General features: G+C 41.8%; 1 protein-coding gene across 1 annotated transcript in view; it reads left to right on the plus strand.

Moving 5' to 3' along the window:
* The first annotated feature begins 11,036 nt into the window (after positions 1 to 11,036).
* Positions 11,037 to 25,843, plus strand: part of abca1b (ATP-binding cassette, sub-family A (ABC1), member 1B) — a 39,665-nt gene continuing 24,858 nt past the window's right edge. Inside the window, exons 1-5 of the mRNA XM_063493187.1 lie at positions 11,037 to 11,075; positions 15,260 to 15,378; positions 16,477 to 16,570; positions 22,224 to 22,365; positions 23,885 to 24,003. Coding sequence (XP_063349257.1) covers positions 15,313 to 15,378; positions 16,477 to 16,570; positions 22,224 to 22,365; positions 23,885 to 24,003 — 421 coding nt within the window. The 5' untranslated portion in view covers positions 11,037 to 11,075; positions 15,260 to 15,312. The remainder of the gene's footprint in view (positions 11,076 to 15,259; positions 15,379 to 16,476; positions 16,571 to 22,223; positions 22,366 to 23,884; positions 24,004 to 25,843) is intronic.

Below are 25,843 nucleotides of genomic sequence, written 5' to 3' on the forward strand. Positions count from 1 at the left end.
GGTCTGATCAGGCTGCAGAGGACAGAGAGCTTTTGTCTTATTGTTTACTGTTGTACCAGGCTGAACACTGGGGGTGTGTGTGGGCATGTGTGTTCCTGCGTTCTTCTTGTTATGGGGAGATTAAACTGTTCACACGGTCACATTTCGGGCACGTAAAGTAGTTGAACCTCATATACATACATAAATCATGAAGTTTTATTAAGAGTCATTAAAGTCTCAAATTAAGACACACAGTCATGTTTCCATTCCTTCAGAGGGCGTCATGACTGTGTGTGTTCATTTAAAGAGTTGACGGCAGCAATGTTCAGCAGAAATATTTAACTTCTTTCAAAATCACATTTGAATCCGGCAGAAGCAATTGTGACCAAACAAATCTGTCAGGAAGAGGCAAAAATCCAAAGACAGGCAGACACACGAGGAATGAAACAAACAACACCAAAGAAATTTCTGGAAGGCTTAACTGGTGAGAACAAGAAAACACTGCAAAGGACCAAAGACACACAGAGGAGTTTATATACTGGAGAGTTATTAACAGATTGCGAGCAGGTGATGGTGATGGAGCTGGGGCAATAAAGGATTGCTCCCTTTCTTAGTCTGCCTCCCTTAACACTGAAATGGCAGGAATACAGAAGAACCAAAGATTACAAAATAAATTACGAATTAGTTTGAAACAAAGCAACTCTTGCAAAGATGACATACTTGTGTAAAATGTTCACAAAGAAACACTATAAATATTCAACTCTGTGCAATTTTTGGTCTCTGATTTCAAAAAGAAAAAAGTTTGTGTTCTTGGAAATGGAAAAAGCAGACAATGTAAAACTTTTATTAGAGATGGAGCTGCAGTTTCCTTTGTTATCTTCTCTAAAACAAACAGACTGACATAATGAGGTGCCCTTTGACTTCTTGGGTCTGTTTGGAGGATTTGAGTTGTGTCGAGTTGATTGATCTTTTTACACCAACCAAAGCTCCTGTGAAGTTAGACACGGGTTCATCCATAATGTTTCCAGTGTGCTAGCTGCCGGTGTCCAGTCCGACTCTGATGGAGACACAGCAGTGTTCAGATGTTTGTTTGGGGCTTTTACAGGCTGTAAATTCATCAGTCCACTTCAGCCACTTCTGTGTTTAATGCATTTATCAAGGGAAAGGAGGCATAACATGGTCTGACAGGGTGAAACAACCTTAGTCACAAATCCAAGCAATTAGAATAAAAGAGCTGCTGATAGGCCATGTTTGCATTTCATTTATATTTATTCTGGTTTTACTTTCAAAATCAAACAAAGAAAGAAAATAACAATAAACAAACAAAAGGGAAAAAACTCCATTAGTTAATACATATTGAATCATATAGAATCAGGGAGGGGGGCCCAGGGTTGGCCCAGGACAAGCTGGAGAGATTATATCTCTCAGCTGGCCCTGGACAAGCTGGAGGAGTTGACCGGGGAGAGGGAAGTCTGGGCTTTTCTGCTTAGGCTGCTGCCCCGTGACCTGGCCCCAGATAAGTGGAAGAAGATGGATGGATGGATGGATGGATGGATGGATGGATGGATGGATGGATGGATGGATGGATGGATGGATGGATGGATGGATATCACGAGACAGGGATCATAATGAGCTTTTTGCCACTTGCTTGAGAACATTTGGGATTTGCCTCAGAGAGAATAGCTGATCTTATTACACCACAGAGACACTGAGCGTTGTACCTTTGTAAAGTTTCAGCAGATTGAAATTCTGGATTTGAAAAATTATGCTTTCTTTTCATTTTTAAGCACTAAAAATGTTATTACAGCTGTTGGGAAATGAATATCCGAGAGTGGTATGAGGAAGACTTTTTGTTTGTAAGTGATTTATTGTTTTGTTTTTTTATTTCAGACTTTCAGACTTTATTGGTAAATGTAATTCAGAATACAAAAAACAAAAAATAAAAAAAATAAAAAAGTAATCATTTGATTGCTGTTTGAGTTCCATGAGGTCCATGAGCATGTCCATGAGGCATGCTTAACAGTCTGGAATTAAGTCTGCACAGGCTGCAGCTTTATTATTAAACAAGAAATTGTATAAAATTTCTTGAGTAGGGAAATAATAATAGCTCTTGGTATTGGCTAGGCTTAGTATTTATCCATAAGATTAGCACTGTTATTAAATGTTGTTGTTATCGTGCTTATTTGAAGAGTTTCAGTTGGGTTTCAAAGCTCATCACAGTACAGAAACAGCTTTAGTGTTTAAAAGTAGAATTGGAGGGAGAGCCTTCAGTTTTCAGGCCCCTCTTCTATGGAACCAGCTTCCAGTTTGGATTCAGGAGACAGACACTATCTCTACTTTTAAGATTAGGCTTCAAATTTTCCTTTTTGCTAAAGCATATAGTTATGGCTGGATCAGGTGACCCTGAATCCTCCCTTAGTTATGCTGCAATAGGTGTAGGCTGCTGATGGATTCCCATCATCCACTGAGTGTTTCTTCTTCACTCATATGTGTTTATACACCTCTCTGCATTTAATCATTACTTATTATTAATCACACCATCCTCCCCTCACCCCTACCAGTCGGGGAGCAGATGGCCGCCCCTCCCTGAGATTGGTTCTGCTGGAGGCTTTTTCCTATTAAAAGGGAGTTTTTCCTTCCCACCTTCACCAAAGCGCTTGCTTATATGGGGTCATATGATTGTTGTGGTCTTCTCTGTTTTCTTTGTATTACTATAGGGCCTTTACCTTAAAATAAAAAGCAACTTGAGGCAACTGTTGTTGTGATTAGGTACTGTATAAATAAACTTTTACTGAATTGAACAGAAGTTTATTAACAGGATCATCCAACATGTTCGAACAAAGAAACCTTCAGTATTTATAACTGATGTGATGGGTGCAGTTTCACTCTGGTCCAGCAGAGGGCAGTGTGACACAGCAGATGCTTCATCATCGTCAGGAAAAACGCAACAAGACAACAAATTTAAACTTTCCAAGCTGCCTTTTACTTTATTTCACAGTTATAGACAACCAGGTTATTACAGGCTTTCTGAAATCTTATGTCAGCTAAAATCTATTAAAAGTGTGCTTTAATGTCTGCTAAAGTTCAAACAAACATCTTTTAATGCTTCCTGGGGGCAGCAGCTGGAAGTAAACTCTCACAGCTGGTTGTCATTTGTGCAGCTGTGCTGTCATGGTGATAAGTACCCTTTTGTAATTACCCACAAAAGAGCTCAGGTACAGCAGTGGTCTTCTGAGGGCCAGACTTGAATTCAGGTCACTTATTTCTGTTGCACACTTAAAAACAATCAGGAGTTTACTCAAAGTGCTTTCCAGACACCAAGTATACAGAAAAATATGCAGAATACACAGTGACAACACAGAATGGGTGGTGCAAAGGAAAAATCATGAAAATCTCATAAAAGTGATGTCAAATAGAGCAGCAAAGAGGAAAATACATTTAAAAATATTATTGAATGGATAAAAGCTGAGCAAAAATGAGAACACATAAAAATATCTGTATGAACGTCTTTATATTAGTTCAGTTATTTAACTGTACATATAGGTCAGGGGTCAGCAACCTTTAACACCCAAAGAGCCATTTGGGCCCGGTTTCCACGCAAAAGAAAACACTGGGAGCCGCAAATACTTTTTGACATCTAAAATGAAGATAACAATGTATATATTGTTTTTTACTTTTATGCTTTGTGTGAACAACTAAGGTGTGTTACTTATGAAATCCATGAAGTGCTACAGAGAAAATTACATTTTATTTATGTAATTAACACATTTTGAACTCTTAAAGAAATATAACAAAAGGTATGACACCCAGCTGAACTAAAATGATCCATGTAGCAAAGAAAAACTGTTATATCGCCTTTGGGCTTTTGGAGCCTTGACCTGACTTTTAAAAAATAATTGGAAAAAAAGCACTATGCTGCTAAAAAATGAAAAATAGATATTTGCAAAATTCTGCCTAAATATGTATTTTACCTGGTTAATGTGTGTGGCGGGGCGTGGTCTGCAGCGCCGCTGCATGGGAGGCGGACGCACCTGAGCGGCACCCGCAATCACGCCTCGCCGCCTTTACGTCTGTGCTATCTATGCTGTTGTGTTGGTATGTGTCGGGCTGTAAGCTGAAAAGCTACAGCCGGCTGTATGCGTCAGCAACCGTGTGTGAAAAGTGGTCAATAAAGAGATGCTGAAAAGCGTGTTCATGGAAACATCGTCGGGTCTGCCGTGGTATGTTTACAATGGGACTTCTGCTCCTGAACCTCTGCGCACAGCGTCTGCAAATCGGGGCTGTACGAAGTCACTTTCATCTTTACGCAGGACTGTAAGCTGTCATCTGTGAGGCGTGAGCGGTGTTTGTTTTTAACATAGTTCACGGTGGAGAATAGCTGCTGACATAATGTGGATCCGAAGATCCATAATTGGCCTACCTGGGATTGAAAGTCTCGATAAATGCACGGAGTTTCGGCGGGTATACCGGCTTCCGCGAGTGTGACGCTTATTTTGAGCGATGAAAAAATAATAGAATATAATTTTATTTTTATATTTCAATATCACAATAATCTTCCAATTTAGAACTACAAGTTAAAAAGAACTAACATAAATAAAATACACTTCAGCTAAATACTTCTAATTTATTTTCCCAAACCACGCGGAGCCGCACTATAAGGACTAAAGAGCCGCATGCGGCTCCGGAGCCTCAGCTTGCCGACCCCTGATATATATGCAATCAGGGAATAACTTTAAATAAAACAGGAAATAGCCAAACAATAGAACATAACTACTAAGATGAAAGAGACCAGGAAACAGAAGGGACCAAGGTATAAACACAGAAACAAAGGAGGTACTGAAAGAAACTCTGATGTACATACATGGGAAAAATAAAGTTTTCACAGGACTCTACTCTTTCCAGTGAAAACTTTCTTTTTCACATGAGTGTATCCTAATAACATGTAGTTAAGCACCCAAAACAGAACTCAGCGGGAATGTGGAAAACAACACTAGAGCCTAACTTCAAGCCAATAGCAAAAATCACCATTAACTGCAGAATCTACCAAGGAGATGCCCTGTGCCCACTGCTCTTATACATAGGCCAGAACCCCTCAATGAGATCATTGAAAAGACTGGCTACAGATACCATCTATTTAATTGAGCATCAGCCACCTCCTCTACATGGATGACATCAAGCTGTATGCGAGGAGTGAACGAGACCTCAATTCGCTAATCCACACCACAAGGATATACAGCAATGAGGCTGGAATGTCATTCGGACTGAAGAAGTGTAGTCGGATGGTAACAAAGAGAGTTAAGGTAGTCAGACCTGAGGGCATCGCACTACCAGAAGGCAGTATCGCCGATATCAGGGACAGCTACAAGCACCTTGGAATCCCACAAGCAAATGGGAACCATGAATAGGCCACTAGGAATGCTGCAACCACAAAATACCTGCAGAGGGTCAGGCAAGTCCTGAAAAGTCAGCTGAATGGGAAGAACAAGATCAGGGCAATCAAAACCTACACCCTACCGGTGATCACGTACCTTGCTGGGATAATAAGCTGCTCAAAGGAGGAGATAGAAGCCACTGACATCGAGACAAGGAAGCTCCTGAAAATGCCGAGTGGCCAGCATAGTATACCTGTATAGTATATCTGTGCCAAGTATTGCCTGGAAGTCCTGAGGGACTTCCAGATACAGATGGACAAATTAGTGATGGCCAACCAACTGGACAAAGTAGTGGTGGACAAGCAGATGGAGATGACTGTAGTGACATGTAGCTACATGGTGTGACAGCAACATCAGGAAAAAGGAACACGAGAAGCTGGAGAAGTACCAAGGGCTCAGAGAAGAGCTCGAAAAGATGTGGAGGGTGAAGGTAACAGTGGTAAATCGGTGCATTCGGTGCAGTGACCCCGAAGCTAGGCGAGTGGCTCCAGCAGACTCCGGGAGCAACATCAGAGATCTCCCTCCAGAAGAGCACAGCCCTAGGAAGAGCAATCAGCAAAAAAATTATTATATCTGTCAGCTGCAATGAGGTCACAGCAGTCCCTTCTACAGCCACCGTGATTCCAGTGTTTTATGGGAGTCAGCAGTTGTGTGATGCCTGTGCCAGAAAGTTGGCTTTGTCCTCTTCAAAATAACTGGAGTAGTGGCATAACTGATATGTTTGACAGTTACAGTGAGGATGTGGGAAGAAAAAATGCACAGATACGAACTGTCAGAGGTCCTACTACCTATCAGTCCAAAATAATTACTGCTCCTGTACAAACTGTGCATTTGTTATTCAGGTCCATAAAGACTGATTTGGAGATACAACCTTTGGAATTGTTTGTGAACGTCACTTTACAATCTCAGGAGTGTGAGCTTGTAAAATGACATTATCTGTTTTATTGATCCTTTCTGGGTCAACATATTTCCTACATTTAATACACATCATCAAGAGGAATGGGCGGCCACCGCGTGACACCACCTGGGAAACTACCTGCCTTGGACATGGGAATAGTTACAGGATATTTATTCCTGGGATAAGCTAGAAACTTACACAATGCTAAAAGGACTTGAATTCTTTCTGATTGCCAACAGGGGGTAACTCTGGTTTTGAAAAGAAGGCTGGTTGTATAGAAGTACATCAGAATCAGAATCAGAAAGGGTTTTATTGCCAAATTTTCAGCAGATTTACAATATTAGGAAATTGCTGCGGTACTTTGTGCGAGATATACGATAAGACAAACACTTAAATAAAAATGAAAAGTGCTAAGCAGAGAAATACATGAGAAAATGACTCTCTCACTCACTTGATCTGTGACCCCACTGAACACTTTCTTGATGGGTTTATGGCCTGTAGCAGTAGTCTGTAGTTTCAAGCCTTACTGAACACAACGTGATGATATTTGATCAATTTTGGTCATATTACTTAAAAAAAGATGAAAAAACAAACTGTATTAGAATGATATGATGTATGAGTAGTGGATAGGGATCCTCAGTGCAGGCGCTTGATATTCGACATTGATAATGTCAACTTTATTAACCAAATAGAGAATATCACTATATGCTGATGATGTGCTGTTTTATTTTTTGGGATTCTGCTTCATAATGGAACAATGTCCGCTTTTATTAAAGTCAGTAAAGTCTGTACATCATCATATCAGTGAATATTAGTGCCAAATACCTAATAGATGCTAAAGTTTTTCAAATTCTCTGTACATTAAAGAGATTTTACAAAAATAATAACTCTGAGGAGCAGCTCTTTCTCTGTGACAGGTCTGTGTGAACACTGAGTGTATACGGCAGAAGATTTTTACGGTGACAGTTGAAGGGATTGTGTTTCTGTGTCACAACAGCTCAGATGCATTCCCATGATTATATCACACGTATCCAGCTGTGTGATCATCTGGAGCCAGGCCTCTGGGTCAGCAATCAAGCTGTGATGTCACTGTACAAACACCAATGAAATGGCTCCACTCTCACCTACTTATACAAAAGTCATATAGTTTGTGTGAGCTTTTTACTAGTTTGTAGTTTAGTATTTGGAACATTCTGATTCATTGTTAATTATCCAGGTAAGAAAATCAAATCACAAAAAGTTGATTCTGTGGGAGAAATGTGTCATCCAGGTAACTTCTTCAGTCTCAGCAGGCTTGCCCAAACTTATAAACAATACATTTGCAATACATTTAAGTACCATTCACAGAGAGTTGGGGAATGGTTGCAATCACAGCATTATAAGATGGTCAAAGATGTACTCACAGGAATTGAGGAAGAGTATATCTTTCACCATCCTACAATGCTGTGATTGCATTGTGAAAGTTGTCAGTTTTTGCCAACAGTGCATCAGCAGAATCTTGATAAGTTGAGATTCATTTTTGATTAATAGAAACCATAAAGTTAAAAATAAACATTTTCCTGAATTATCTAAAGAAATATAGACTCCTGCTTGAGAATATCAGGATTTCTTTTATTGTCTGAGATTCATTTTATTTTCTGAGTATGTCCTACCAGTTAGTCATCCATCAATTTAATGTGTCTATTCAGGTTCTTGGACCACCTCAGCTGGCTCCCTTTGTTGTCGAGGACTAGCAGTTCTGCTCTGTGTTTCTCCAATATGACCAACCCCCTACCTTCCTCCTCATCTCTTCCAGAGAGGCCAGACACCCTCCAGGGATCACCACCTTATCTCTAGTTAGTGTAAAATGGAGTAAAACCGAATAAATACCAAGTAAAATGGGCAAGCAATTTAAAATACATTAAAAGGGCAAACCACAATAACGTGTAATGAATTAAAATTCTAAATACCCCTTAGGTACTTCAGTGCAGGCTGTGTCAGTAAAACTAACATCAACTTAGTAACAGAATAATTTTTTCAGCAATCAATGAGCTCTAATCAGTGAATACATTTACACAGTTCCAGACTTAAAAACAAACAAACAAACAAGATAACAAAATAAACTACAAAATAGAGTAAGCAATGTGTATGTCAGGTTAAAGATCACTAAATAAATAAAGATCTAGTACTTTGCGTCTTCAGTGTTCCCATTTCACATGAATCACAGCGGAAACTCTCTTATTGTGAAATATCAGTTGGACCATCTTTATTGTGAAACAGTGAACCCAGCTGCTGGTGACCGATAGAAACCCCGCAAAGTGAGCGCTCCATCAATGGACGCTCAGAATGACCGGAAGCGTTGCTACCACAATAAAAGCATATAAAAGCACTATAAAATATAAAAGGGATATAAAAACGATTTTTTTTCACGCTTTTTAACAGGTTTAACTTTAACTGTTTAAATTTGCATTGGACCTGTTAAAACAAAAGCATGTCTTGAACAAAATATTCACAGAACTAATAGAAAGTTATTTTATAATACTAAAGTTTTTATATTTTGGTTGTTTCTGTCTTTTATTTTTATTCTTTGCCTGTACTTGACTGGTTGTTACCAATTTATGTAACTTATAATTGTACTGCAGTCATACAATATCAAGAGTCTTATTTCTTTCCCTTAATTAATAAGGTTGCATAAAATCTTATAAAATAAAATAAATGTATTATATTTCATAAATTTAAATCAGGAAGCCTATTTGTTAGCTTTTTACCTATTGGTCCACACTAAAAATTTATTATTTTATTAATTTTATTAGTTCCTTATGACAGGGTAAACCCCCCCACAAAATATCTCTGGCGAAAAGCAGAAATGAAAGTGAAATATAAATATTGTTTCACTTTAAAATACACAAATAAATTGTCACTTTTAAAGAATAAATATGTTAAACATTATATAAAATATGATACACAATATACAATATTTAAAATATATTATCTAAAAATAGAATGCGATAAAAGAAATGTTAACAAAAGCACCCTTAAAATGTGCTCTTTAAAATGTAGTGAAGCTGGAAAAAGAGCACTGACATGCTCACTACCCTCCACCTGAAATCATGTAAAAATCAAAAATCAATAAACCTGAAAGATCCGGTCTATGTAGATGAATTTAAGTAGATTTGCTTTGATTAGATCTGGAGGCAGTTACATTCATGACCGCTTTCATGGACTTTTCTGTTATTTTAGGGTTGCTCAGCTTTGACATTTGCTTGTTTTGTGTTTTTTATTTGTTATCCTGGTTGAATAAATTTTTCATTAATTATTTCCAAAACATAAACAAGTACAAAATCACACACCAGTTTGTAAAACTTCCACCAACATGGGTGTTGGACTTCCTCACTGGAAGAACTCAGGTGGTGAGGGTGGGTAGATGCGTCTCTAACAGGATCACCATCAACACAGGAGCACCACAGGGATGTGTCCTCTCGCCACTGCTCTACTCCCTCTACACTTCAGACTGTGTGGACACCCACGGCTCCAACACCATTGTGAAGTTTGCTGACGACACAGTGGTGTTGCGTGCCATCTCCAACAACGATGAGGCGGCCTACATGGATGAAGTGAAAAATCTGGCATCGTGGTGCCAGGACAACCATCTCCAGCTGAACATGGCAAGACCAAGGACCTGGTGGTGGACTTCAGAAGGAGTCAGCACAGAGACTACAAGCCCATTATCATCAATGGAGCTCCAGTGGAGAGGGTGCAGTCCTTCAAGTATCTCGGTGTCCACATCTCCTCAGACCTGACATGGTCTGCCCACATTCAGGTCCAGACCAAAAAGGCTAGGCAGCGCCTGTACCACCTACGACAACTGAGGAAGTCCAGGATCTCTCCAGAGATCCTCAGGATTTTCTATACAGGCGCTGTGGAGAGCATCCTCACACAGAACATCACATCCTGGTTTGGGAACAGCTGTGTTAAGGACCAAAAAGCTCTCCAGAGAGTGATCCGTACAGCAGAACGCTGCTGCAGGATTGCTCTCCCCCCGCTTCAGGACACCTACACCAGGAGATGCCGGACTAGAGCAGCGCAGATACTGAAGGACCCGTCTCATCCTGGCAACAAACTGTTCCAACTTCTGCAATCCGGTAGAAGGTTCCGCATCATCCGGGCAAGAACAGAGAGACTCAAGAGGAGCTTCTATCCCCAAGCCATCCGGGCCCTAACCCCCCCCCCCCCCCCCCCCCCACACACACACACACACACACACACACCGGCCCTCTCACATCATCCATAAGTGACTGAGACAGGACTCTCTTCTAGACACTCTAAACCCACCGGCACAATGTACATTTCAAATTCCTTTCATTTTAAATATGTTCAAATTGTCAGTTTTGTAAAATGTTCAGATTGTCTATTCTTATTTAATTCACTTAATGTACAGAATTATATATTGACGACATATATATATTATATATAATGTTCTTCCTCCCCCCCTTTTGCACAAGTCGAGGAACGTGTCAGGTTTCATTTCACTGTGAGTTATACTTGTATAACGATGCATGTGACGAATAAAGAACCTTGAACCTTGAACAGTCTTGTAGTTCATTTCCTCCCCGGCGGTCGGGTTTTATTTTGAAGATCCTGGGCGGAAGTGTGTTTTGACTATTGGGACTTTACTCCGGTGAGTTTTGTGCGGCGGCTGCTGCTCCGTGAGGAGCAGATGCTGCTGAGTGAAGGCAGAGGAGGAGACAGGGAGTCCCGGACCGAGCAACTGACTGCTAGCCACACAGGTGAGATCACTCCGCTTCTCTCCTTCTGTCCTCCTCTTTCATGTTCTCCCCTCTGCTTCTGCTCTTAATCCGGTTTAAACTGCGGTACAGTGGGAACACAGGGCTCGGTTTAAACGCGTGACATGTTTTTTTCTCAGGGGGAAACGGAAAAGTTCGCTTTAGGTTCTCGGACTGAATAAAAAGCATAGAAGAGGCTCCAAAATAAACTCCAAAGAACAAAAAGTGAGACAGTAAAGAGGAGAAGGAGGTCGGGGTGTGAACCCGGTTTACGTCAAACCTTTAAACTCTTTAAAAAAACAGAATAAACTCTTGCTTTCAAAGTGCATTTTAAAGCATTTAGCGGGGGTTATTTGGATTTTTAAGAAGGTTTTAAAGCGAGTTGAGAAGCAGAATGTGCAGTTTGTGTTCGTACCGCTGGGGACGCTGCAGCAGCCCGTAGCTGAGGTTTTATGAATCAAACTCCTAAAGCGGCATCGAACTGCAGATCAAAGCTTCTGACATGTTTTATCTGCCCGGAAATGTTTATTCCTGAACCTCCACAAGTAAGAGTGTGTGAAATGTTCATATTTACTCACTTTTTTTTTACGGCACACAGCCTCCTTCAGAGTCCCAGGGGAGTAAAATCCAGACCTGATGAGCTGAAACCAGCAGCAGAATCAGCTTTTAGAAAGTCTGTGTAGACAAGCTCAGTTTTTATGTGTTGTAGATGATGCCATGTCAGGCTGCAGGTATTGATTATTGTCATATTTCCTCAGTGTGTGTGTGTGTGTGTGTGTGTGTGTCACGCTGTCTGTTAGAACCCACAGACATTAAATCCTCAGTCTGGGAGTGTTATCACTGATGATTGGATTCTAATCATTTACCTTAATCAATAACTACATTGATTCGTTCAGACTTTGAAGATGACAGTGTGGCGTTTTAGAGATGAAATGTGGAGTTGCAGATTTACCTGATCGAGCTTTATCGATAAAGTTTTCTATAGATGAAGCGGCTGTTGCGCCGTGGGTCGTTTCTGATCTTCTGATTTAATCATGGGCACACCACAAGAAACAAGTGTGTGTGTGTATGTGTGTTAGAGGCGGAACTGCGGCTCATTGATCAGTGTGAGTAAAGGTGTGTGTGTCCATGTGGTCTCCTTCCTTTTTGCCCAATCACACTGATCAGTCGGGCCATCAAACTCTCCACTGCTGCTTAAACTACTTTCAGATCAGTGAAAACTTTATTTAAATCCACGGGCGGCTCAGACTATTCTCGACTTTGCTCAAAGATTAAGGCAGATTAGTCGTAACTTTCAAAACTAAAGACTACGCCCAGGATAAATAACGCTAAGTCTTATTTCAGAGATGTGCCTGAGGAGCTGCCCCGATGGCAAAGGACGGAAGAAAATTAAACAACACAGCCGATAATTTGCACGGCACAAAAGAAAGAGAAGAAATCGAGCTCAGCAGTTTAGATTAAAGACGTGATCCTAACATACAGGTGATAGGCATAAATATAAATGCCTGTAAATAGCAGCGGTGATAGGAGCGGTGCGTTTCAGGTGCAGACCAGGCTCTGACAGCCCTGCTGTGGATCGTCGGTCTAATGAAATTAATGAATTTAGTCATCTATCTGAAGTCTGAAAAGATCAGTCCCAGCTTAAAAACTCAGCACTCATCACTTCTTAAGCATGCACTGCAGCTCTCCACATGTGTTTGCTCAGATCAGATTAATCATGCCTGAAAGCTGCAGCTCCCAGTTGACATCCAGCTGATCCCTGCAGTGATGCAGCAGGTAGACGTCCAGAGAGTGTACATCGATTCGGTTTAGACTCCATCTTTAGTGCCTGCTTTGTGATGAGACAGGACGCAAGTAATAGGTATTCACTCTCGTCATTATGCATTATTAAACTTTAAAAAAAAAAGCACACTATGAGCAAGCACTTGGCAACAGTGGGAATGAAAAACTCCCTTTCATGTTCTTCAGGCTTGGGTAGGGGCATCCATCTGTGGCAACTGGTTGGGGGTGAGGGGAGGAAGACAGGATAAAGACACACTAAAGCCAGAGGTGAATAATAACTAAAATTCCTTCAAAAGGATCTTCCTCGAAATATAATTCAAACCAAAAAATTAAAAGATGAAGAAAAGTCATTGTCGGGGTTGCTGGGATACACAGGGATGGATTCTGGGCGTTTTTGACTGTAAGGGTTATTACCCAGCCTGTACTGAGCGAGGAAAAACAGACTGTGAGAGTCACCTAGACCCTAATTCCTGGTCCCCTTCTTAGGGTCCTGTTCTGTTACCATGTCCTGAATCTCATTAAAACCACGAGTAACACCTGAGCTGCCTAAACCCGGCGACAGGACACATGATGACCTCTCACACCACCCAGACTTTAAACCCGAGACCTGCAGGTTAAAGAGCGACACCTGTGGCTCATTCTCAGGTTAATGTAGCGCACGTGTAAAACCAGCTCGCTTTCTTATTTTCTTATCAAGTTTTACTGTTTCTGCATCCGAGAGTATGCAGGGTGACATGAAGTTTGTTATCAGACGGTGAGGGTGGGGCTCGGCGTGGACATCCATAGGCTCTGTAGCTCTCTGCGTCCACACCAGTCAGTGGGAGGTGAATGATTAAAATCAATACAAAATAAAATACAGAACTAGAGAGCATTGCATGTCAGGGCAGCTTCGTATGGAGACGAGGGTTGTACGTGTGCCGCAGTCCTGATGCAGCTTTTTGCGTGTTGCCTCACATTGTGTGTGTTCTGCTTTTTTGTAAAGAAAACCACCAGTAGCCCACGAGAAGTTCTCAGAAACAAGGACTGACGTCACATGGGTGAATATTGCTGACTGGAGCTTTAGATGACATCTCTTACTCGTTGAAATGTCTGACCTTAAACACCACATATCGTATCTAAGTGCGTATTCATGCCGCAGTAAAGGAAGCGATAAAGCTTTTGTTTCAAGCTTTATGGTGTAGATTTTCACGTGCACTTTGAGGCGTTTGAGTGCTTACACGCTGGATTTAAATCACAGGTGCTCAGTTTGTTATTAGCGTGCAGGAGTGTTTTGTTTGGTTCAGACTTTCAGACCAATTGCAGTTACGGCAGAAAACCCACAAAGAGAATCAAAATCACTCGGCATGTGTTTGAAGATGCAGAAACATATTTATTTGCAGCTTCTCGGTATTAGACCTTCCTTGAGTTCACTACCTTTTCTGCTAATTAGTGTGTGGGAGGCTGTTTGCAGATCCAGACCTGAAAAAAGGTCAAAATACAAGGAAGGGATCAAGTTTTTGCTGGATGATGGTTTGACGTTATACAAAGTGGGATAAAGTAACGCCTACAGGCAGGCAACAAGATGGATGTGCTCTCTGTTTAATAAAGTCATAATAGAAGGCGGTAGTCATCACGGTTCAAAGCGAGACCCAGCCCATGTAGGTGATGATGGCAGGGTGGAGGTATGCGAGGTAAAGTTGTTTTTGTGCTGTTGCGTGATTACAAACTCAAGCTAAAGCAAACCCGAGTGCATGAAACCAAAACGTGAACCTTAGTTTGGAGTTTGTGGTGTGAGAGACCCTCAGATGTGTACTTTTAAATCCTGAACGATAGATTGTTTCATAGCCAGAAATGACCAAATCTGGATGAGAGGGTGGAGTAAACCCGGGAGGAAAACAAGAGAGCTGAGAGGGTAAAAAAGGAGATTTTCTTAGATTCACCTACGCTATAAATAATTCTAAGGGGATAAAATCCTGAATCCAGAAGGATACCTGGATCTGAAACGGGTTGCGATGTTCTCCTGAGATCATCCAGGTGACGCCCACAGTTCTGATTTCAGTTTGATGTGTTTGTAAAGATGTGATGGCAGATGTGCAGTTTGCTCCAAAGGCTCCTGGGTCAGGATTCGAATCACCTTAAAAAAATACATATGTCAGGTCTCTGATTAAAATCCTCAGATAATTTAAAAATGTTTGATGAGATTTTAATTCGTGTTTAACTTTGTGAAATATTTCCTGTTTTATTTCCAAATGCTGTCGCTAAGAATGAAGAGGGAACCCTGTGAGGATGACTCTGATGGGAAACACTGAGACAGTTGCTGACTGTGTTTCAGCTGATAACTTGGACTGAGATCAGCATCTTCAGTATCTTATGTGACCTTTGACCCCTGCACCTTTGAGCTCAGTGTTGTGTGTGCTTTAATGCAGAGCGAGCGGCAGCTGACGATCATTCAGGCGGAGCAGCGACGGCGGCAGCAGGAATGTCTGTCACTACACAGCTGGGTCTGCTGCTGTGGAAGAACTTCACCTACAGACGACGACAGACGGTCAGTCTCTCGCACACACACACACACACACACACACGCGCATTGTTCATCAGGGCTTAGCCTGCGAACCTTTTCATTCATCAGGGTGTCATTTGGTCCATAAAAAGTCTTTTTAAAGGTTATTTTTCAGTTTCTGCATTATTCAGTCAATCACTTGGTCCATAAATAACCTTTGAGGACCTTTAGACCCTTAAAATTTTAAATGTTGGACTAAAGGAAAAATATTGCTAGACAAAACAGTTGATTAGCCTACTTTAATGAGCCTTTACCTTCCTGTCCTTAAAGAAACTGCACCTTCTTCAGCTCTGACATGTTTTGATTTATTAATTAGTCATGCGGTTCCTGAAACAGCCGATATCTTGAATGAAGGAAAAAGTGTTTGTGGGATTTTTACAGATGGCTGAAGAAAAGTCTAAAAGCATGGATTAAATGCCATGTTGTTTGAATATGTTATCAGTGTTTGCCTGTCCTCGCAGAAAGAACTACTTGTATAGCAATTTAGATTAAACGTTATTAAGCTGATCAGTTTCTGGATAAATCAATCGCTTGATTGGTTGATAACATGTCTGATAACAGAGAGAAACATTTTTTTAATGATGCTCTTCTGGAAAGCATCATGTGAGGAGCTGGAAATAAAAAAAATTAATTTTATTTTCTACATTTTTATGTTTGCAAACTGAGATGAAGCTGACTGTAACCGGTTCAGTTTGTGTTACCTGGATAGATCCACCTGTCTGATATGTTTTATGTTTGATCACAGAAACAAAGCGGTCAGCTTGATGGGGGTTAAAGGTCACCTCTCTGGAGTTGTGTGGGGTTTTTTTTTTGTTTTTGGGTTGTTTTTTTTTCACTCGACCCTGATCAGTTACCTGGTTTGGGCTCCGTGCTCTGCTGCTGATCGATCAGTGACTTTTCATTAATTATGAATAACTTCTAATAATAAACACATGAAGCTGCTTCCTGTCATGGTGAAAACACTTAAAAGGAGCCAATCAGGAGGCTTTTAGACCGCATGCACGCACTCTTTGTGTGTTTCTCTAATGGTTTCCTGTTTCTAGCTGGATTACGTGTTAAAGTGTGTGTCTGTGTGTGTTTCAGCTCCAGCTCCTGGCGGAGATCGTCTGGCCCCTCTTCATCTTCTTCATCCTCATCTCTGTGCGGCTGAACTACCCTCCCTACGAGCAGCATGAGTGTGAGTTGAAAGCCTTTATTTAAACGCTAATCAAACGGCGCTCTGGTTCAGAGCCTGAGCCGATCGATCCGTTGAGGCAACAGCTGCCCCAGTTTCACAAAGTTTACCTCAAGTGATGAAGAGTGATGTCAGAGAGCATCCTCATCCAATCAGCCTGCAGCATCGTGTCTGTTTGATCTGGGAGACAAATCTTGGCGTGACGCGAAGTTTATGCTCGTCATGGTTGACCCAGCACACGGAGCTTCGGCCTAAAAATGATGATGTCATAAACATGGTGGTGACAACATCAGGCTGTGTTTGACGTATGTTGGGTGTCTGTGGGGACTTTTATCGGGCCACTTTTATTTCTACGTTGACTTCGTTTTTCAGCTACGAAAGTGATTTCCTTTGCACAAAAAATGAGCACAGCTTCTGCTAGAAACACAACCAAAACAGAACTGGACCAGCACCAGTCAGGTGGTGCCAATACGCGCTGGAGGTGAGAGAGATGAACACAAAGGTTCAAATCTAGAACGTTCCTGCTGTGAGGTGACCCTGCTAACCACTGCACCACCATTATATAAATCACACAATATAATATATAAGTGTAGCGGGGGTTGGGTTGTGCTGATTTTATCAATGAATGCACTTTTCTGTTTTGTTTTTTGTCTAATTTTCCCATTAATGTGCAGATAAGTCACACACAGACTTGTGTGTTCTTGCCCAGAGCTCTGCCCGCTTTGAAATGAATGATAAAAAAAACACAGAGCCAGGCTGGTGTTCAGCTGACTGCTGTTGACTATTATCTATGAATTAAAGCTAAATCTATATCCTTTTTTTAAAAAAATGTATATTTTAAAAACAAAGTCGCAGGTGTGTTTCTGACCCCAGCATCATTATGGAGGGGGGATAGAGCTACCTTAATTTGTGCACCCTGACCCTGTCTCCTCCCCTGGCGTGGCAGTGAGGGTGTCAGTTATTGGTGGTCACACAGGGGGCGATCAGACTGTGGGCACATACATTCCAGCCTAGTCCAGCTGGAGTCCTCCAGATGTTGCAGAGGTGTTTTCAAGTGTTCCTGGAGGGTCCAGGGGCGGCCAGATGAGTGCTGGAATATCTTATGTTGGTTATCATCTCTCTTCAGACCCTTGCACCTTTAGGAACATCTGATATCGGTTTCACACTGATTGATTTCTGATTACCCGAGGTTATTGATTGACAGTGGTACTGGAAGCAGGAGGAAGTGCAGTATTGCTTACTGCTGCAGGATTTCAAATTAAAGCTCCATGTGCTAAATGAATCTCCCCGTGTTGTTTATCACGAGGAGCTTGTTTTTTATTGCTCTTTATTGCTCATTATCAGACGTCGTGAGGGTCACAGAGATCCATCGACAATCAAAAAGTTCTGATAGGAGTGATAAACTGCACGAAAGGGTTAAACCTGACTTCAGCGTCTTCTTTTTCCGTCTCAGCATAGACCTCGATGTTGATTTAAAAAAAAAAGCTGTTTGAAATCAGGTGTTTTGAACATCTTCCCAAGCCTGAAAGGAAATATGACGAAGGACATGGAGAAGTTGGAGAGAAGAAGCTGACTCAGACAGGAAGTTATGGTGATCTCACAGAGAGAGAAAGCAGGAAAACGTTTTCCAGGTTACTTCCACATGGAAAGGATCTCATGTTTGAATCAAAGGTGTTTGAAGCTGGACTGAACTGCAGATGGAAATTGGTCTTTTTTAAGTTTTCTGTTATGTGTAGATTCAACACTGGTTCATCTCTTGAGTTTGGTGAATTTTTATGTTTGAGTGATTCATTTGTTAATGCTAAGTGGTTAAAAATGGTCAGGTATAAGAACTGGACTGAAAATGAGTGAAAAAGCAGCAAATGTCCAGAGAGAAACTGGATTTTGCTCCTTGAAAGCAAAATATGAAGACGTGAAGTGGTGACTCAGTAGCGTAGGTCCACTTTAAACCGATAGCGAATGGTTGTGTGATGTGAGGCCTTTTCGCCCGGCGAGCGCTGTGGAAATGAAGAAAAACTGAACATCTGCTGGTAAGTCCATTTATTAGTCACATGTCAGCAACTTAATTATGTTTCCACCCATCTGTTTGTTCATTTACTTTGAGCATTGACTGACACGTCCGCTCAGCGAAAGCTGACGTCACCCGACCAACAGTCCAGACCTTAAAAACACAGACTTCACGATTGATCAGTTCACGTTCTTCCCATCAACCGATCGGTAAACTCTTCCGCAGCTGCAGACGATATTGTGCAGCCAACAGTCATATTTTAACCCGGATGAACCCTGTGAGATATAAAGTCACGATCTGGGACGACCCCAACCCCCAAACAAAGACTTCCTGTTGTGTGTTTTCATGCCGAGACTTTGAAGGAAAAAAAAGTAATTTTTCCTCATTTATTGAGCAGTTCAGTTGAAAAACAAAGGAAGAACAGCCTAAAATTGCTTAAGAGAAATTAGTGGAATCAGTGGAAATATACCAGTGTTTTTCCACACTGCTGTCCTTAGAGACCTATTGTTATTCCACCCCCATGAAATCATTACCGTAAAGGCATTCAAGCAACTTGTCCAGATCAAGAAATGCTTTTAAGTGTTAACTTTTTACTATTAAATCTGACATCACTGCACCGGGAATATCTGTGATTTTACTGGGAATTTGTCACAGTTAATAACAGCAATTTGCTGTAATTGACTCTTCAGCCGTCTTTTCATCTCGCTCTGTTGAAGCTCCGGAAATCTTTCCTTAAAACGACACAGTTAAACTTTTAAAGTGTAACACACGTCGGCATAAACCGACTCAAATAGGGTGTAAAATGCCAAAGTTTAAAATGACTGAGGGGATCTTGAGATAATCCGGTGTCAGCAGCTGAAAATGAAGAATCTGAAGCTTCAGGCTATACTTTTTTACTGGATGAATGAAACCTGCCTGACAGGAAACAAAAGGAAACGCTTTATTCCTCACCGATTATCTCAGAGGAGGAGCGCCTCTCTGCCTCACCCGGGCCAAACATCAACATCAGGAGATGAAGACGGAGCAGGAAGCTGCTCGTCTTCCTCTTTCCCCGTGAAAGCAGAAGCTCTGGGCACTCTAAGTACTTTCAGTTCTCGTGCTGTATGAGAATAGTTGTGCAGTGATTCACGCAGCATGTGAGCTGCAGGGACCTGTTGGAACTCGCCGCTCTGGGCTGGAAGGCGCTCGGAGAAAGTTCCTGAGGATCAGAGACGAGCTGGAGCGTGGTCCCGCTCGATCCTTTAATTTCCAGTTTTACACACCAGCATAGCTTTGAACATGTTCATGGAGACGAATTTATAATGGTTAATCCCTCTGCGTGGGCACTTTGGGTCAACACCACGTGCTAAACGTGCTGTACAAATTAATGTGACTTGACGTGACACGACAGCGCCGCTGCACACAGTTCATCATTTGCTCTGTGGAAACTTTTCTGTTTGTTTTTGTGGCAGATATTCAGAGCTGCTTTCAGCTGTAGATCCCACTTTTCTTTCAGGCGATTGTCCGCCATGCCGGCCAAAAACATCAGAAGTATAATGGATGTGACTTTTAGCTGTGAAGCTGGGTTAATGAAACATAATCGGACTGATTGAGTCAACAGGATAAAATTACTTTTTAAGATTAATTTCTAAAGAGAATGTGGCTGTTGACATCACCTTTAACAAGTCTGAATCAGTCATGTGAGGGCAGTCTCCTTTATCTGTGGCTTCTTTTTAAGGTTTTTCCACATTATTCACTTCACTTGACTCTGTTTACAGCATCTAAAAAAGTTTAGATGCTGTTTAAAATCTAAAGAGTAAAACCAAAGTGTGGATGTTTCATCCTAAAGCAACTCATCAAGTGTTGAAATTTGATTGTCTTTTAAAAAATATCAGCTCTTTCTCAAATTCAGTTGTTAACACGCTTGATTGAAGTTGTTACGGGAGAACGTTTCCCACTGAGGTGCAGCGTGCGCCAGCATGTTCCTCCAAAACCTTTGACCTTTCAGGGGTGTACTTGAATGCATCGCCAAGTCTCACAGGTGATTTAAGAGTTAAGGCGTTGTTGAAAAGCTCACCTGCTGCACCGTGACCAGATAAAGAAGCGCTTTGGGAAGAAAATATTTCAACTGTGCTCCTGAGGAAATGAGTTTATTTTACCAACTTCTAGCAAACTCTGAACACCTCAGGGCACATGATAAGTGAAATTACTAAATAAAGCAGCCAGCTGACTGAGGTGTAACCACGCTGGAATATAACTGCAAAGAAAACAACGTGATGATGTGGATGGTGTGACGCAGTTATCACAGCAGAGTCAGGCCACAGCGCGTAGATCCACATGTTTGAGTTGGCAGCACGAAACAGAAGTTCTGTTTCATAATAAGACACAGACAAGAGAGACTCCACCTGCTGCTGGGACAGGTGGAGCTCGGATATCCCTTTTCTTTCTTTCCTATTCTTTCTTCCTCTAGCATGTTTACCTGCCTGTTTTTGAGGATTCTTGGCAGACCGCTGCTGGTGTCTGGAAATCATGGTTCAATCTGTGGATGCCTGTCGGCCTGCAGAGAGTGGCTGCTGGTGGTCTGTGGGCCACTCTCTTGCATGTTGTGTTGTTGGTCCTAAAGGAGAGTGAAGTCATGATGTGCAAGGAGGAAGTGTTCAACTGACTCATGGCGTCATCCACGTCCTGCACTGTGCAGCACTTGGGAAACTGCACGGAGCACGTTTGCAGTGGTTGGAAAGCCCTCTCTGGGGAAACACGTGCACAAGTGGACCCAATTGCAGTACTGTAAATTGCACATGAGTCTGCATATGCCTTCTTATGATGTAAATCTGAACCTGACAAACACCAGGAGGGAGGTCTGAGCGGCTGGAGCTTTTGCTCGAGCTATTAATTGATTATTAACATGTTTTATGATCATTATCAGTTCACAGATTTAAGCTGCAGTGTGTCTTTTACACCCAGTTTAACAAGTCAAGCTCTGGTGTTTTGGTCTGGAGCCTGTGGGAGTTTTTCACCCCTGTCTTCCTGAGCTCATCCTGAAGCTGTTGTTCCACCTGTGTGGCCCTCACTCTGCTGTCGAGTGAAGTGAATCTGCGCCTCTCGTTTATCTTATCTGTGTTTTGATTAAAAAGAGGCCAGTTGGCAGTCTTAAAGGTTCCCTGATATCAGCGCCTTCTCTGCGCGTACAGCTGACACGGTGAAGCTCGATGAGAGAAGGGGGTAAAGGTCTTTGCTCTCAAGTGAACCCGCTCGTGCCTCTGCCCTCGGCTTCAACCTGCAGCGGGTGCCGCTGATGCTTGACTGCAGGTGACAATAAACCAATTGCAGTTTATCTGACACCTCTGAGTCCAGGTGAACGTGGGAACACTTTGTTCTATCAGAGCAGGAAGATTAAAAAAAACACCCTGAACATCTTTCAGATTAAATCTGACCGCAGAACACAGGCAAAACCACATGTATGGCTTTAAAACCTGCACATCTTACATTGGGAAACACAGGGGCTTTATTCTCTTCATGTTACAGTGCAGAGGTGAGTTGGAGGGCACCTAAAAATGTGCACTATATCTCCCATGAGCCTATTTGGAGCTGGTCACAGCTTTCCTGTCACTTTTACTGCTAGATCTTCCGACTTTCTTGTGACTTCCTGTTTTCATTTCCTGTCTGCAGGTCATTTTCCAAACAAGGCGATGCCGTCAGCCGGCACGCTGCCCTGGCTTCAGGGAATCCTCTGCAACGCCAACAACCCCTGCTTCAGACATCCGACACCGGGCGAGTCTCCGGGCATCGTCGGCAACTTCAACGACTCCATGTGAGTGCCCAAAAAAGAGGCTTTTATTCTGAAGAATTTCTCATCTTTATTAAACTGCTAAAGCGTGCTTGTGGTTTCATCTTTTACTAATCAGCAGACATTTTTAAGTAAAATGAATTTTATTCTGATAGTACCTCACATTCTCTCATTTCTTGTTATTTACATTTACATATCAAGTGAAATCTCAGCTCAGTTCTTACATAAATGCCGTCTGTAGAGCTGAAACAGGCTGTCAATGACTTTATTTCTGAAACTTTATTGATACACTTTAACTTTCCTCCTCTCACACATTAACAGACAAAACTGAATTTTAAGATTTCAGCTGCTTTTACCTGTAACCAACACCGGCAAGTCATCTGCTCTCAGTGCTGACGCTTCAGCTGTTTTCATGGCCTAAACCTAAAATCAGTAAGGATTCATCATGACTGATTACATCACACACATCAGCTGATTTTGTGATCGCTTTTTTCGCTAGCAGTTTATACTCGGGAGCTGCTTGTTAAGCGGTACTGGAACAGTGACCTTCAAAGTAAAAGCTGCACCCTTTTGGAATGTGTTGGTTTCAGCAATAAGGAGTCGCTTTTACTATGAAAGTGAACATTGTTTTTTTTCTGGTTTGTGTCGTACGTTTTTGACTTTCACCACCACTCTGTGGTTAGTGGGCGAGCGTTTGCAGACTAACCGGCATCTTTCATCCAACCTGTGGTGTACCGTGGGAATCTGCTGGTGACCAGATCGATCATAAAGAGGTTTCCGGTGCAGCATCTTCTTTGTGAGCCAATATCACCCAGAGGTCGCTGGAGGTTCGCTGGTCTCTAGGCCTGTGTGACTGAGGCCTCAAATCTTTAATCTTATTGGTTGCTTATCAAATTCCTGCTACTTTTTCATTCTCCTAAGGAGCCAGAAGCTCAACTACTCTCAGATGTTGTGACACATAAACATCAACTACTTTTAAGACTTAAAGCTACGATATAAATTACTTATCTGAGCTTTTTCACTTTAATACTTCATGTTCCTTTACTTGTTTTAAAGTGACACTTAAACTTCCTGTAGAGTTTAATTTTGAACCTTTTTCCACTGTTTCACTTCACATATTTTTAATCTGCTGACACCTTCCCCCCGTTTCTGTCTGCAGACAGTCAGTGTAAGAAGGTTAGCTTTTGAACCTGTGGACTGAAGTAATATCCTTACATATCTACTACTTTTATCTAGAACCTACTTTTGGCTGATCCCTTATTCAGAAGGTGGTCACTTCAGCAGCAGATTGGATCTGTGATCAAACCGGGGGATCTTTTGCTTGTTAGACGAATGTAAACCTTAAACTCTGGAGTTTAGTTAGTCACTGCTTCCATACAAACTAACACTTTAACTGTTTTGAGTGTCAACAGGAATGTGCCATTTTAACCTGTTTGTTGTTTTCACTGTAAGCTGGCATGTGCCGGGTCTTTCCCTCGGTGTTTGTATGCATGCTAAGAGCTCCTTTGTGGCTCACGTTTGATGTTTTACTTTTATTTTGCAGAATTTCTCGCCTTTTCTCGGACGCCAAGAAGATCCTCCTGTACAGTCAGAATGATAAAAACCTCGAGGGCTTCAAGGAGCTGGCTCGAGCCCTGCAGGTGCTGCAGTCCAGCCGCTCAGGTGGGACACGCAAAACGCAACCCTCACTGTGTGGGGATGAGCTCAGATCAGGGTTAGCGATGCAGTTTGACTTTGTTTGATTTCGCTAATCTGAGCATCAGTGTGGGTTGGAGTGATAGCAGACATATCAGCCGTAATCACGTCATCACAAAATAAGAAATACACAGTGTAGATAAAAACTCACAGCGTGTTTAAATGGTGAAAGTTCCAGCTATGAGGTGTATTTATAGACATGTTCTTTTTTTAATCTTAACAACCTGCACACGGCAACAAAGATTAAAAAAAAGGACTTTGCCAGCTTTTGGATAAGAAAAGTAAATCTTACTGTGTCAACATGACCATAGTAATAATATTCATTATTATCATTTTTAAACTGTATAACAGAACAAATACAGGATTTAGAAGAAGTAGAACATTTTCTTTTAACATCCAGCTGGTGCCTAAATGTGAAGGTTTTATTGCCATTCCCACAAGGTAGTCCTTTAACAGAGGAACCTAAAAGCCAAAATGCATGCACTTATTTTGAAAAGTAATGTTGTAAAAACACAGCAGAACCCTAAAACTGGTCACCTGGGCCCTGATTGGTGTTAAGAGGTTAAACTGACTGAGACCCATCTTCTATATTTCTGTGCAAACAGTTTCTCCTGCAAAACAAGGACGCTGGAGGCAAAGGTTTAAACATTTCTTGTGCTGATTTTATGGTAGCTATAGGACTTGGTCTTTTCAGACTTTTAAGACGCACCTGATGAATTCCTTAACCCCAGGTTACCATGTTAGAGGAAAAGATGGACTGAAGTTATCACCTAATGCTGGCTACATTGGTTAGCAAGCTTCATCTATAGACTGTACAGTAGGACACACAGTTAACAGACAACTTGGACGCTGTATTCATACAATTAAGCTCACAGCAGCCATAATATTGGTCGGATAATTGTATGAAAAATTAAAAAACTGCTGGAGCCTCGAGTGGACAGTAGAGGAACTGCAGCTTTTGAAACTGGAGCCTTAGCTTTTATTTTTTAGCCCCAGAGGTTAATGTTTGGAGAGAATGCCTTGACTAATCCTACAGTGGCATTCATAAACCTGTGAGTCATGACTGCTGCTTTTTTTGAATGCCACCTTTGTCAATAAATCATCTCCGAGATCAGCTCGCTGAAGGAGTCTAACAGCTAGCGAGCCTTTGCAGAGCCCCTTAAAGGTCAGCAGGTTTTTAGGTGTCCTCTCTCTGCCGCAGGAGTTTTCAGGCTCGCTGAACAAAAAGAATTTCTCTCTTTTGTGCGTTAATTTGCAGCTTTGGCTCTCTGTGGGGGGCGTTTGTTTTCCCTACCTGCACCGACCTGCCGGCTCTCTTGTTTCTCCTCCCTGTTGATTGAGCATCAGCACGTTTCTGCTCTTTATTCCCTCTAATCTGATAATAAATGAAGCTGCTTTATTGGTCAGGAGGAGCGATGGTGTGATGAGGGGGCGGCATGACACGCCGCAGCAGGTTTACCTGCTTACCTTCCAGGTGAGCTCACCTGGTTAGGGGGCAGCAACCAGGATTCAGTAGTTCTCAGGAAACTTCATAGCCCGAGGGCTTAGAAACAGATCTGCGAAAATGCAAATGTTTCTCTGCAGCAAGTGACCTTTAACGGTTTGTTCAGCACCAATAAAACGGAAAAATTTTCATGTCAGTTTTAAATCTAAAGCAAGCATAGAAAGCTAATCAGCTAATTATCAAGCTTCAAATGAGCCAAGACCCCCAACTTTCACATCGAGGCGTTAAGACCAAAGACCGCACACCGAAACACACTGAAAGTTTTTCCTTTGTTTGTTTCTTTCTGGTGGTTTTTATAGTTTG

This window comes from Pelmatolapia mariae, linkage group LG2 (genome assembly GCF_036321145.2).
Source record: "Pelmatolapia mariae isolate MD_Pm_ZW linkage group LG2, Pm_UMD_F_2, whole genome shotgun sequence".
NCBI lineage: Eukaryota > Metazoa > Chordata > Actinopteri > Cichliformes > Cichlidae > Pelmatolapia > Pelmatolapia mariae.